At 36.9% G+C, this 15,619-nt stretch overlaps 1 protein-coding gene across 3 annotated transcripts in view; it reads left to right on the top strand.

Moving 5' to 3' along the window:
* rapgef3 (Rap guanine nucleotide exchange factor (GEF) 3) overlaps positions 1-15,619 on the top strand; it is a 35,682-nt gene that overhangs the window by 7,527 nt on the left and 12,536 nt on the right. For 2 of the 3 annotated variants that reach the window (XM_079587900.1, XM_079587898.1), the window contains exons 3-8: positions 5,316-5,360; positions 13,406-13,512; positions 13,761-13,882; positions 14,017-14,197; positions 14,705-14,789; positions 14,883-14,943. In XM_079587900.1, the coding sequence (XP_079444026.1) occupies positions 5,316-5,360; positions 13,406-13,512; positions 13,761-13,882; positions 14,017-14,197; positions 14,705-14,789; positions 14,883-14,943 (601 nt within the window). Of the gene's footprint in view, positions 1-506; positions 785-5,315; positions 5,361-13,405; positions 13,513-13,760; positions 13,883-14,016; positions 14,198-14,704; positions 14,790-14,882; positions 14,944-15,619 lie in introns of those variants that run through there. The other variant, XM_079587899.1, reaches the window with a different exon arrangement.

Raw genomic sequence — 15,619 nt, 5'->3', positions numbered from 1 at the left:
AATCACAGCTTATCCCTATATAGAGCATTTTTTATTATTTACATAAACTGTTACATGAAAACAAGAAATGTTGCCTTGGAAACTATCTGAAATAAAATAAGTTTATATTTCATTACGCTATTTCAAAGTTAACATTAGGCCTACATTTATTTAATATAACAAAATGTGTTTAATGATTTTACTTAAAGTCCCCATGAAGTTTTGGGGCTTTTAGTAGCCTATGATTAGTGCGCTCCAAAACAATGACAACATTCGCATTTAGAAGTGTACCCACATTTACCACGAAGTGAATGTCATAGGAAGTTTTTCCATGATTATTTCACACAAAGTATAAACACCAAGCGAAAACAAAAGACTATACGATAGTAAAGTTCGTTAGATCAATTTTTGATGTAAACAAACACCTGCAAAGCGGACGCTGGTTAATTTAGTGAAGCACTATGAGGCGCGCGCCCTCACAGGGGCGGGAGCGGGAGCGGGAGCGGGAGCGCGCAGGCTCGTCTGACAGCGAACAGCAGGTTTTTAATGGCATTCGCAGCCTGGACTCACACGCACGTAGGAATGCAGCGTGCAGGTCGGGTTGTCTTTAAGCAGGGACTGTCAAATCCTTATTGGAGATGTAGTTTTCGCCATGTGTTGCTGCAACAGATGATCTCGAAGTAAAATCATTTGTGAGACATCGGATCTTGATTGAAACATGCATCTTTTTCGGAGTTGTAATTACCGAATCTTTCCCGATCGTTGTTCCAATGAAAAAACACCTCAGATCCGGGGAATCAGCTGGGTAAGTGGGCATATAATAAATAATAATAAACATGTAGAATTGTTATTCGAGAGAGAGAGAGAGGTTATGAAAACTTCTAGGCTATATTGTGTGGTTATTCAACGAAATATGTGCTTGTTTGAAAAGGTTTGAAAAGATTTGAAACATTCTTTCAATTAATTTGTTAATGTTGATAAATCATAGTGTGTGAATATGTTGCTTTAAAAACTTTTCGATTTTGATTTAAAATGCCAAAAGTTATCGCCATGGAGAAAGAATAATATGGAAAACATTAAAAAAAAAGTTTATAATAGGCTACATTAGAAAATATTAGGTGTGCTTTTCATCCTTTACACATATTCACAAAAGGCACCCTTTTCTTGAAATAACTCAAACAATATGTTCTATTTTTGAATGTTATGGTACAATTTTCTCAGAGCATCATATTAACTGTGTACTAAAGTGCATCAGTTTGTGTGTCAGGATGTGAAGTGTTGATGGCATTGAAACTCAATGAATCCAGAGACACAGACATTGAGCATGACCCCAAACATCCAGAGCTTTGAATTTTTGTTGTATATGTTTTTGTGTTTACATGTTGTTAAAGGGTTAATCGAGGATGAGTTATTTATAGCGTATTGTTCATTGTCCATCTTAAGGTTTGTTCCCTTACGGTTTGGAAAAGAATGTGCACAGGAAGACCCACACCGCTATAGACCTTAGTGAACAATAGTGAACTTTAGTGAACTACTACTCATATAATGAGCATGTTTTCCCAAAAAAAGGATCTAAATTCAAAAAGACACTGATCTCTTTTAGATTACATTCATTTCTGGTTTTGATCATGTGGCTTTCATGTCAATATCAAAAAGAAAATACTCAAAACACGAGATCAGGATACGTAGGGCACTGTGTAAACCTTACGGGGTGATTTCCCATTCCGTATCACATTAAACACTATTAACTTGAACGTACACTTTCTATTCAAATACACGTTAAACAGATGCTCCAGTCAGGAAACTGCTTCTGCACTGATGATTGTTAGTTGTCGTGGAGCAGTGGTCTTTTATGTCGAGACCCAAATGTCCCTTTCCTATACATTCCAGCAATAATGTCGTGACTCAGGATGAAATACCTCACGTTGCTCAAGGACCCCCTGAGAAAGAGATAAAGAGGCTCATTTAAAGAGAATGTGTTATGTCAATGTGCCACGGTCTGCACTCCATCATGAGGGTTGGAGTGTTTTTTTTTTGTGTTTTTTTGTCTTCATAATAGAAAACCACCAAACCTCAGCCTGAAACATCTGTCTAAGACCATCCTGAAATTCATCATAGGCTATATAATATTTGTGTCGACCACATAAGTAGGATTCCAATAAGAGTTTCTAAGATAAAGGGCAAGCCGTATCTCATTTATTTATGATTTGTTTTTACTGCCATGAAGCTTGAGATGCAGTAATTTGATATAAATCTTATAAGATTTTGAATAATGTAAAGCTAATTAAATACATGTTTGACAGCAATGATTCTATCTATCTATCTATCTATCTATCTATCTATCTATCTATCTATCTATCTATCTATCTATCTATCTATCTATCTATCTATCTATCTATCTATCTATCTATCTATAAAATTAAATGAAGACACCTGTCAATAGCATTTGACAAACAGGTGATCTCAGACACTTCCCAGCACCGTCATTAGACTTAGAGTCAATATCTTGTAATTTCCCTCTCGTACCGGAGCATGTGATCCAGCCGGCTGCAGTTTCACTCTGCACAGTTTACTCAGTCAACAGAGCCACAGGGTGGAGAGATCTCCACGCTGGCTAACCTTATACAAAGGTAAATCAAGCATGAGGATGCAGTGAACCTGACCTGAGGATCATCCAACCATTTTCACTTGTCTATTGCTGCAGTTGAAAAGGGAAACCAAGCAGGGAAAATGCTGAGGGGGAAAAAAACAAAACAAATCAGCTTATCGCAAGATCTTTTTGAGAAATGATACATCGGCCTTAAATGTTGGCACTGTTGACTCAAAGCTGATGCGTTTTCTGTAGGCGTCTGCGGTATTAACTCCCTGCGTGGTGTGGTGCTTATAAGAGTAAAAAATCATGTACTCACCCGCATGTCGTTCCAAACCTGCTGGCTGACTTTCCTCTGTGGAACACAGTTTAGTGGAATCCTATTGGTTTTGAATGACATTAGCGTGACTAAATCATGATAGAACTATCCAAATCGGACAAAGAAAGGAGAAAGCCTTAAGTATTATGATAACCATGAATTGTAAGTGGCCGGTCAGTGCAGGTTTTCACAAAACCTATAAAGATACAAGCTCATAAATAGCAGGATATGCTTCTTAATGCTTCACATAATTAGTCAGCTGATGCTGAGTAACACCTGCCATGGGAACAGAGACTGATAATGCCTCATGAAAACGGAGTTATGGACTCTCTGCCATATGATATAATCAGGGGGAATTTGGGCAGTTCAAGACTCTGGAGATTTTCTCTTTGTCTGAGGTCTAGAATGCTAGCAGCATCTCAACTGGTAGCTCAAGTCGGTTCACCTGGACATCATGGCAACGCCCCCTGTAGCTATTTTCTAGTCGCGCAAGTACAGCGCGAATGAGACTGAAATCTCCAAGCTTGCATTTCAGTAACACTTCAAATCAGAGATGAAATATGACAACAATGTTATCATACATTCTCCCTCAAACCAGGCTAAAATGTTTTTTTTTTTTTCATACAATACTAAACATATTGAGGTTTTGACAGTTAAACAGAGCTGAGAATACCACACTCTGGTTGATGGCTGATAGCAAAATAAAATAATATTTAATAAACTTGCATGGATAGAGCTTGAGGTGTTTATGGCATTGTGAATGACATGCCAATTCTGTGGCACGCAGAATCCATGTGGTTATGCACCTGCACATTGAAATATGATATGATGCATTATCCAGAGATGACCCTATAGGTCAGATCATTTCAGAATCAATAGCTAAAATGCATTTGGGCATCTAAATCACTAGTGGTTACCAGCTTACCAATAAATATTTAAACGCAGTTCATCCATAATTCTCTCTTCAGTATTGATGCTCTAATTTCATCATGTAAAGGAGAGAGATGCTTTTCTTGCCTCTTGATCGCAGACAGAGAGCAGAGCTGATGGCGATTGTTGTTAGTTAATGGCTGGACAGAGAACCAAAAACTTGAGTGCCTCTTGAGCAGGGATCCCATCAGATATGCATGATTACAACCTGTTCATTCTCAAGTATGTGGTCCAGTTCAGCTGGTTGAAATCACTCGAATGCATCCGTCCTCTTTTTAAAGTGTCATTTCAGTGACTTGTATTTTCAATGACACAATGGCCATTAAAGGAACAGTTCTTGCAGAAATGAAAAATGTCATTTCTTAGTCTTGTATAGGAGCATTGTCATCGTCGTTTGTGTGACAGTCCAAAAGTTATACATTATTGCACAGACATTATTACACAGTTCTGATGAATACACACTGATATTTGATACAGCAGGTGAAACTCAAAAAATTAGAATATCACTCAAAATTTCATTTACTTCAGTAATTCAACTTAAACGGTGAAACAAATCTATTATATAGACTCATTACATGCAAAGTGAGATATTTCAAGCCTTTATTTGTTATAATTTTGATGATTATGGCTTACAGCGATGAAAACCTTTCACAATATTCTAATTTTGAATTTGGGGTTTTCATAAGTCATAATGATCAAAATGATAACAAATAAAGGCTTGAAATATCTCACTTTGCATGTAATGAGTCTATATAATAGATTAGTTTCACCCTTTAAGTTGAATTACTGAAATAAATTAACTTTTGCACGATATTCTAATTTTTCGAGTTTCACATGTATATACAATTTAGATATTTAGTTTATATATATATAATAGGCTATTATTTTTATGTTACTTACAAACATTGTATTATATAAAATATTTTTATTTAATTATTGAATGTTTAATTTTTCTACAAAATGCTAATTAGCCGTATTGAATTAGTCTTATGTAGTGTAAAATAATGCCCTTATCTACCCTATTGTTTAATGTTTTGCATTTTGCACAGCACTCAGTCAAGCAAGTTGTATTGTAAGGACAAAGGCTAAACTTCTGTCCTTCCTCCACCTCACAAACCTATAGAGCCAAACATTCCTCTTGAATTCTTGTGTGAACCTTAATTAAATTATTGCTGTTAATTAGTCTTGCTGAGAGGGAGGCAGGTGGTGAAGACATGTGCAGGGCTAGTGTCAAATACCATACATGACTGCATTAGTATGGCATGTCTTCTGACATTCTTTAGCCTTCTGTGACTTAATATTGTTGACGCTGTACATGATGGCCAAAATGCCATTTTGCCAGTGACAGATTGGTTTAATAACCTCTATAATACTTTGAAACTAGATTTTGACGTGGTGACTGGTGCTTAGGACTGGTGAATAGGCCACCACAATGCTGTAGTCTGCAGTGTCAATTCTTATCGTTAACACTTATTCTCTCTGTTTTTCTCCTCACAGACACCTCTGCCAGAAGCTGTGGATACAAAAGACACCATCAAACAGGTATGACGGCCTTTGAACAGTGGTCTGGGTTTAGTATAGGCCTATGTTAACAAGCCTTAAAGGGAGAGCTCACCCACAAATATTTTTTTTGTCATCACTTGGGGGCCGTTTACACGACACTGTTTTCAACTTGTAAAAACTGAAAACTTTTTATGGCCATTCATTTACACAACAATGCCATTTTGGGGGCCAATTGCTAACTTTTGAAAAGGCCTTTCAAAGTGCAAGTTTAAAAAAAATTATATTGTTATTGTCTCAGTGTAAACTGCAAAAACGTGAATCTGTGAAAACGTATTATATGTTTAGTCTATAGGCGCGTAGTGTTTCTTTTCAAATTGACTTTGATAACTACTAGCCTGACAGCATAATACAGGTTTTTTAATCGTTTTCACGGATCTGTGTGAACTGAGATTGTTTCAACAACATTGTCGCCTGTACGCAAATGCTAATATTTCCATTTTTAGTACATCGCTGTAATGTAAACGTAGCCTTAGTCACCCTCATGTCGTTCCAAACCATTTAACTTTCTTCTGTGGAACAAAAAAAATCATGCATCTACAATAAATGGAGACTGAAGCTTCAAAGAGTAGACAAAAGCACCCCAAAAGTATCGTAAAAGCAGCCCATATAACTCATCCACTATAATCCAAGTCTTCTGAAGCCAAATGATAGCTTTGTGAGGAACATTGAATTTGCATTAGTCATATGGATCATTTTTAAAATACTTTGACTTGCACAGAGCTAAATGGTAATGGAATTTTTAGGTGATCTATCTCTTTAAATAAGCTCTACTATGCTCCAGTGTGTTCATAGGAATGTGTGGCATTGCATATCTCTTTAACAGAAAGCATGCTTTTATCTTCACACCTCTGACCTCTGTGTGTTTATAATATCATGCTCACAGAGATTGTAGAGGGTGGCGCTCTACAATTTTGTTAAGGACATAAAAGGGCTGATGAAACTCTAAATATGGCTCAAAACACAACATGCTAAATGCATTCGTATATACCTTGTGGAGCAATTTTTCCTTCCCTACTCACCCATATATCACAGAATTCCTCCAGAATGTGTGAGGCCACAATAAATAGATAAAAAACCGCCATAATTACTCCTGATAGTGATCAAAACACAGGTCTGTCATTTCATTTCAAGTGGACTGCAAAAGGAATGGCTGTTTCAAGCCTTAATTTGCAATATTTTGTGCAATTATAATGCATTTGTAAAGTTTTCAAACTCAATTTAACAGTAAAGTAGAATGATTGCCTACATATTTTACTGATCCTTCACAGCTATTTCATTACCTCAGACGGTTCTAGTAATGCAGTGTCACTTCTCTCTGCTCATATGATACATGTCCCTTCAGTATTCATCATGTGAGGCCCTGAGGGAGGAAGCCACTGTAAATATGTTGTTGTACTGGCTCTGCCTATCTCGAATACAGTACATCTTCAAAAAAACTTGATAAACTAGGTCAGTAGCTCTTTATCAACTTCATGCGAGTATCAACTTTGTCCTGTTTTTTTTTTTTTATAGGAGATATATAAAAACAAATGAGACGGTTGTTGAGAGCTCAGACGATTGTTATCGTTTGAAGAATTTGATGAGAAATGTTTGAGTTGTAATTAAATCCTTTGACTTTTGTTTGCAGACTTTGATATCTTAACAAATCTGAGGATATTTTCAGACATTTTTGAGATCTCAAACAAATTCCACGCAAGGTCCAGAGGCTAAACCCTTTTTTACGCTACACCCAAACCCCACCTTAGTTCATTCGGGCTTATCTATCATTCCTTAAAGTGTAGCCAGTGATAAGTGAGACTTATTTGAGGGTACATCTGGAAAGCTATTGTTTTTATCCAGCTTATCTAATGAGCAGCTGCCTAACCCATTTTAAACCTCAAATGAGTCTGTTTTGTGACTTGAAAGCATGCACTTAATTACCATAAAGACCTATTTTCTTTGCCCACACCTTTCTGTTCTTCACTTGTGTGATTCTGTATTGAACACAAAAGGGGAAGAATTGATAAACCTAAGCTTGCCGTTTGTTTTTCAGTAGGTGATTTTAAGCAGACATCTGGGCTTGGATATTTGGGTATTGGTTGTGTCCAATGGGAGAAAAGGCAATATTGCTAAGGATTTTAATGTGGTTTATCAGGGCTCTGGAAGGATGTTTCATCTGTGGAATGCTCTCAGGTCCTGGAGTGTTTTTTTTTTTTGTGGGCACAAGTGATTCCTGGAGTGTGTTTCTCTGAACAGAAAGAGAACAAGGAAAGCTGTATTCATCTGAGCCCTCTAATCTTTTATGTTCTTAGCTGGGCTTTTTAAGGCAAGCATCGCTATTATTATCGTTCATACTTGGGGCAATCAGTATGGTTTTCTGAATGAGGGTTTATTGTAGATTTACATTAAATAAGGAGGAACCTGAGACATTTCTGAAGACCAGAATGTAAGAGATTTGAGGGTGGGTTTGACTTGTGCCTGTGAGCAGAACACCTTAGCAACCAGATAACAATGTGTGCGTCTCTCAATAAGCTCCCTAGATTCCAAGGTGGTGAATCAGTATATAGTGTTCACGAATTCGGGCACTGGTAAGGACCACAAATTGGGTCACTTATGGCTTTATTTCCAATGACATGGCAATGTCCTCATGGTGCAACATAACTATTGGTATTTATTAACAACAGCAGAACTGATATCTTCCTTTTTTTATGTTATCCAAAGTATATTATGATAAATAGTTGTGCCATATACGTGTAACATTTCAGCCGTAAATAAATTATAAATCCTAGCTAGGTTATGTTCATTACCTGTCTAGAGATGCATATTTATGCTGAAATATAACCAAATAATGGTTTGTTTTTTGTTCTATTTTGTTGTTCACTTGCCTTTTAATATTGTTGTAACTTTATTAGTTAGGCAAGTCGTTTTTCGGAGTACTCAAAGTGAACTTTAAGGAATGTTACCCCCCACCCACAAAATATTATATTTGTTCTTGCTGATCCGACAAATGGTTTGAACGGTGACTCAAAAAACATAATATGATTAGAACCGTGAGTTTTGTGATCCGTTGAACCACGACTATTTAGGCTTATTTTATTTCTGTTCGTTTTTATTTATTACTTATTAACTTTAATAAATTTAAACTAAATAAAACATTTGAAATTATTCTTTGGCTGCTAAATAAAATAAGTTTTTCATCTAATATTTTGATTTGATTTGATTTCAATTAACAAATTAAAATGTTTTTTTCTTTTCTAGTTTTAGTTCATGCTAACATTCCTGATATGTTCATAACTGTAATGCTGAGTGGCCTCAGTGTTTCTGATATGATTTCTGCCCACCTCTATTGTGAGTGCGGTGTGTATTGTACGGAATGGCTCACCAAGGTCACAGCATCACGACTGCCTCCGCTGTAATGTCGCCCACAGATGGAAAACACAGCCTGTTTCCTCCCCACACAACAGAGGTGGACGGGTCTGCTCTGCTGCTACTTAAAAAACCCAAAGCATGTGGGTGACTAACACTTGCATACAAAGGAAGCACCAACAAAACTTTCTAGATGAGGTATTGTGTTAGAGGTTTGCAAAGCTCAATAGGGTGAGGCTCTGTTGTGTTGAGCAGCTATTCATATTCGAACAAACGGCTGAACAATACATATTTTTTTCGTGTACTGTACAGTAGTTGTGGTGTACAGTATTTTTGTCACATTAACTGAATTAGAAGTACTTGAGCCCTGGTTTGAGGACATTTCAGTAGGAAAGTTCACACTATGTTTAGAAACCTCTGTGGTGAAACATTATACGCATCTATATTGTACAGTAAGTACTATCATGTTGCCTTTCTACATTGTTTTTGGTGACTGTTTGTATAGCAGTCTGACAACGCCACCCTCTCCCTCTGGACAAACCCTTACTCATGTGGAGATGTCACATTAGCATTGTTCAGTGTTGTTTGGTTGGAGCTTTCCTGGGATCCTTAGGCACACCTGAGAGAATCAGAAAAGCAAGTATATATATGAAAATACAGCAGGAACACATTTTGTAAGCCAAATATTTTGCAAGGTGAAATAATAGATATATCCAAAAATAAGACTTATTTGCACACTTTCAGGTTGTCAAACATCAGTGGAACATGTCCAAAGTTAATGTGGTAAACATGTATACTACCTTTCAAGAGTCAGTAAGATTTGGAGAAAAAAAAAAAAGAAGAAATTAATACTTTCTTTCAGCAAGGATACATTAAATTAATCAAATCTGACTGTGAAGACTTATCTATTGTTACAAACGATTTTATTTTAAATGCTGATTTTCTAGTCATCAAATAATCTTGAATCATGATTTCCATACAAATTATTAAGCAGCACAGCTAATTTCAACATTGATAATAAGAAATGTTTCTTGAGCACCAAATCAGCTAGAATGATTTCTGAAGGATCATGTGACACTGAAGACTAAGAGTAATGATTATTTTTTATGTTCCATGAATAAATTAAATTTTAAATGTAATAATATTAGGTTTTTACTGTGTTTGTGATCAATTCAATGTGTTTTGGTGAGCATAAGAGGCTTATACAGACCCAAACTTTGTATCCACTAAAGTGACCTAAGAAATTGAAGTTCATATATGATAGGAGATTGACTCAAGAGTAGCTCTCTGTTGTCACAGGTTTCCTATGATACATGTATTCCCAGGTGTTCAGCAGAGTAGTCAGAGTCAGTGCTCCACAGTGAAGTAATTATTCCCGAGGAGACTGTAGAATGCTGGGAATAAGCTGCCAGTTCCCATACCCTCATCCCTAGGGACAGAATCAAGCAGCAGAGATGACAGGGGAGAGATTTACATGCTCAGGGTCTGCAGACACTGTGTCTGGGCACACGCTGTGTAAAGTGAGCTAGATGGAGAGCTCTGCGCTGTGTAAGTCTCGGAGGATACAGGCTAGATGGAGGTTGACCACATGCTCTGTGCTGCTTAGTTGGCTTAACTTGAATACTAATTACCAAATGAGTTGCATTAACAGGCATTAGGAGAGTTATAACTCTGAAATTGCCCCTGGATAATGTGGAGTGGAGAATAAGCACTGTTCTTGTGCAGCGTTTAGTGAAGTGGACTTGTGAGAACAGCGCTGTAGATGTGGCCTCCTTTTGGACTGAAAAGACGGGTCAGCCGATCCCTCACGGGTCAGAAGCCAATTACATCACCGTGACTGAGCGACCAGGCCAGGGGCCTTCAAGAAGAGGCACACTTCACCGCCCTCAGCAACAACCACAACAAATGAAGTGTGAGAAATGAAGGCGATTCAAGTTGAAGACCTCATCCTGGGACAAACTGTTCTGCAGAGGATACAGAACAAATAAATAAAGGTTCAAACTTTCCAGAAAGTCACATGAAGAATGATAGGGCGGGTCCCAAATCACATACCATCCATCCAAAATAGTATGCAAGATTGCAATGTGTTTTTAGGAAATTGCTTGTATATTTCCTGAAGATTTTTAAGGTGCTCATGCTTTTTGGGCTAATATTGCCGTGACTGTTTGTGACTGTTCTCTTTTGACTTCTGTTGTAGAGAGATTGCTAGCAAGGCAACTCTGAGTGTCACAGTGGTTGGATATATTATAATTATTTTTTTTTGTCATATTAATCCAAATCTAGTAATCATAAGCTAAATAAATTTAGCTAGATGTTAAGAAAAAATGCTAGTATGTCTCACTACTTGATATACTGTATTGCTTTCTAAAAATACACTACCCTTTAAAAGGTTGGGTCAATACGATTTTTTAAAGAAATTAATACTTTTATTCAACAAAGATGTATTAAATTGATAAAATGTGACGGTAACGACATTTACAATGTTACAAAAGATATCTGTTTAAATGATTTGCTGTAAATTTTCTCACAGTTTCCTCAAGAATATTAAGCAGCACAACATTGATAATAATAAGAAATGTATTATTGAGCACCAAATCAGAATATAAGAATTATTTCTGAAGTATCATGTGACACTGAAGACTGGAGTAATGATGCTGAAAATTTAGCTTTGCCATCACAGGAATTAGAATAGAAAATATCTATTTTTAAAATGTAGAAATATTTAACAACAATACTGTTTATTTTTTTATTTTTTACTGCATTTGTGATCAATAAATGCATTTTTTTTTTTTTTTTTAACATACTGACCCCAATCTTTTGAACAGTAGTGTATGTACTTTTGGACCAATAAGCAACCACACAGAACACCTTAGCAACCACAAAGCAATGCCCTAGCAACCGCTCACAGCCACACAACACCCTAACATCATGCCAGCTAGTTTTGTCGCCATCACAACTCTAATTTTCTTCAGTAAATGCACAAACAGTTATCAGATTTACTTTGGATGCAATGCTGTTTTCGGCCTCATGCAACAGCTTGAGGCGTTCGGCTTTGAACTTGCAGCTTTTGATGTTCTAAAGCATAAATGTAAAAATTAGGTGTATTTTGGTGTGTGTGATCTCTACTAAAACCACTTCAATCACTTACATAGTGAAAAGACCAGGATATGTTGCGTTTTGGATGCCAGTGTGCCTAAAATATTCTTAACTAGCTAAACCAGCAAGCCTCCTTTCGTTGGTACACCAGCACTAAAACCAGCTTGGAACTTGATGCCTTTTTAGCATGAAAATCTTCTAATGCAATGCTTGCCATCCCTACTCGTTTGTCTCCTGTGTTTGTCTCCACTTCGACAGTTTTTACAGTGTCAATGCGCCAAACCAGTTTTATCATCATGTGAGTTGGTCTTGGCAGGCATGCAGAAAAAAAAACTAAGGCTGCGTAGCAACAACGATGGCATGCTTCAGTAGTTCAATAAACCGTAGCCTCAATCAATGAGGTCGAGTTCTTACACTCCAGTTTTCTCAGTCTGTTTGGGAGTTGGAGCGGGACGCGCCATCTGCGGGGGGTCCAACAGAGCTAAAGGTTGGATAGGAGGAGACGTGGAATGAAAACAGAAGTCCTGAAAGGGAGGGATGGATGAAAACAGAGCAAGTTATTAGAAGGAAAACAGACGAGCAGAGAAACAGCTTTCATACGGGGGAGGAGTGTGAACGGTAGCGATCTTTGGTCTGGTAAATTCAACTCGGCGGAGGAGGAGGTGTTGGAAAAAATGTGGCACATTCTCACCCGCCACTCACCTGTTCAGTTAAACACCCAACTCGCTGTGTTTCTATACAGCTCAAATAATCATAAAGGAATTTTTCTGTATGAATGCGGACAAGAGTAAACTTTCTCTGTCTTCCTATGGAAATGAGCAAACTTTCATCCAATTCAAAGACAACATGAAACCGCAATTGCACTGCATTTAATTATTTTGCTGCTATTGGCGAAAATTTTCGTCATTTGTGAGAAAACGCTTCCCCACCATTGACGGGATTTTCCGGGCTTCCTTGTTTTCACTGTTATACGTTAAGGAGCGCTATTACACAACTTCTGAAAGAGTCCTGAATCTCCTGATCAAAACACATGTGAAGAAGAAGCAGAAACAAGCAATATCATATGTAAGGAAATGCATATGTAAAACAATGCGATTATCAACATTAGACCACATATAAATCAAAACTGCCATAATGTTACTGAATGAAATGTCGACGCAGGACGAGCTATAGGACTGTGCAAGCATCAGAGGTGTTGATGGACTGGATCTACTCCATATATGGTTTGATCATCGTTCTGAATCTGATCCAGATGTAGTCTTTTAAAAAAAAAATTTAGCTTTTTTTAAATGAAACTTACCCACATTCAAGTGTTAAAAGAACGCATGAAAAAAAGCAGAGGGTCTGATATATTGATATATTGCATGTTCAGGTATTCATACTACAAAGTATTCTGGGGGCCATGAAGTATTTTGTGAAAATGGTCAAAAACGCTGGTGGTGGCTGGCAACTAAAAAAATAAAAAAATAAAAAAAATAAAAAAAACACTGGTGGGGAAAGAGTTAACTTGCATAATGTGGTGCTTAGTGTCACCAAACAAAATGACAATTGTTAATTACCTTTTTTCTTGTTCTCTCCGTCAGTTTTTGTCGGAACGAATCCTGAAGGCTGCACGGGTGGTTTACATCACTCTGTTGGAGCGTAATCCAGGCTTGATAAGAGACAGAAAACACCATCTCAAGACCTACAGGTGCAGCTTTCACTCCGTATGTCATGTGCTTGTGCCAAACTTGTTATATTTCTGATTGTGACGGAAATCTAAGCATTCTAAAACATCTAAGCATTCCCACTCAGCATCCTTTGAAGAAACAAATAAATCAACTTACATTATTCAATCAACCACAAAGACATGCAGATAAACGTGTAACACTTTAAAGTCACTACTCAGCTTTTTGACAGCGGTTTTGACTGGTTTTGGTTCTCTGGTTTGTCCCACAGACAGTGCAGCAGTGGGAAGGAACTTGTGGATTGGCTAATGAAACTCAATGATTGTTTCCTGTCACGGAGTCAGGCGGTCGGAATGTGGCAAGTTTTGGTGGATGAGGGGATTCTGGTTCATGGTGAGTATTAACAACAATTTAGATATCTACACATGTTTTTTTGCAAAAAATAAAATAAAAATGGTACAGTGATGTAAAAAAAAAAAATGGTACAGTGACTAACTGACAACCTATGTCTCTGTCCAAATGAACAGTGAAACAGGAGTTAAACTTCCATGACAAAGACACACAGTTTTACCGCTTTATGGAGGCCGACTTTGACCTTAACCACACAACTAATGAGAAAGACTCCAAAGACGATGAACTCCAAGAGAGTTTATCGCTACTAGTCCAAATGGGTCCAGATGCTCTTCTGACTATGATACTGCGTAAATGGTAAGATGCGAGAAATTTAGCTAAAACAGCCTAAAAAATTACATTCATAAACAGGTTATATTTGTTTGCTGATTATAAATATACTGAAAAGTATTATTAAAATGGTTCAGTTTAATTAAAATTTAAATACCCAATATACATTTAAGGTTACACTTTAGACACTCTAGTAACTATATGTAACTTTGCAATTGCATGTCAATAAACCCTTAGTTTGCTGTTATTAGGCCGTTAGTTTTAAGTGTTAGGGTTCGAGTTAGTAGAAAAAATTGACATGTAGTTGCCAAGTTACTTATAGTTAGTAGAATGAATGTCTGTTGGGGAACCATCCAAATATAGTGTTACCAGATATTAAGAAGACTGTCTACTAATACTCTGAGAGTTATTTGACATGTAGTTGCAAAGTTACTTATAGTTATTAGAATGTCTAGTAGACACACTTCACGTTTAATCTCTGTTATAAACAGCATAAGATTTCTGTGTGTAATAATTTGTGTGTCAACGTCTTAGCCCGAACCAGAGAACTCCTGATGATCTGGAAGTTATTTACGAAGAACTTCTGCACATCAAAGCTGTGGCCCACATATCTACATCTGTGAGTTAACACACGCTGACACCCGTCAAGTTTGTTTGCGCCTAAAATCTTCATTCATCCCTCGTTTCTTTTATCCTTCACTCTTTCCCGTAGGTTCGTAAGGAGCTGGCAGCAGTGGTGGTTTTTGAAAGCCATGCCAAGGCAGGAACAGTCTGTGAGTGTGAAAGCAATGATGACATTTCATTAATGGTGGGCGGGATGAAGGAACGTTGCTAATATTGAATTAGCGCATAGCCAGACTAAAAATGAGCAGCAAACTTTCTGGTTAGGCACCATAGCAAACAGCATGTGAATGAGATGATTAAATCATTTTATTGTGTAATTCCCTTGTTTTGTGATGAATTGGATGATTGACATCGTAATATCAGCAAACTGAGAGATAAAGGAAAAACAGAAAGCACATACAGCAACGTCTGGCGTGTCATTCATGCATAGTGAATAGCACGAGTAGGAAGCAGAGACACTGATGAATAAAGTTTCATAAACTCATTATTGTAGATTATTTTATTTGGATTCTTTTTTTATTTTTAAAAGCATATTGATGCTGCATGTTTTATTCTGATATTAAGATTAAATTATTTTTAAATGGATCCAGTGGACTCAGACATGGATATTTTTAGTTGTTAGAATTAATTGGGTTTATGAAACATAAAGAACAGTTTTTCTATAATGGTACATACTGCTGAGTGAAACAGGATATTCAACAAGATTAAAAAAAATATAGGATGATAAGATACCTTGAAAAATATAGATTTTTCGATACCACGGGGAAAACTGCCATATATACTGCCATACAGATATTTGTTATTATCTCATAATCTTGATACTTT

Source organism: Phoxinus phoxinus, assembly GCF_949152265.1.
Source record: "Phoxinus phoxinus genome assembly, chromosome: 18".
Lineage (NCBI taxonomy): Eukaryota > Metazoa > Chordata > Actinopteri > Cypriniformes > Leuciscidae > Phoxinus > Phoxinus phoxinus.
The sequence above is the reverse complement of the archived record's forward strand: the minus strand, read 5'-3'. Positions and strand labels throughout refer to the sequence as shown.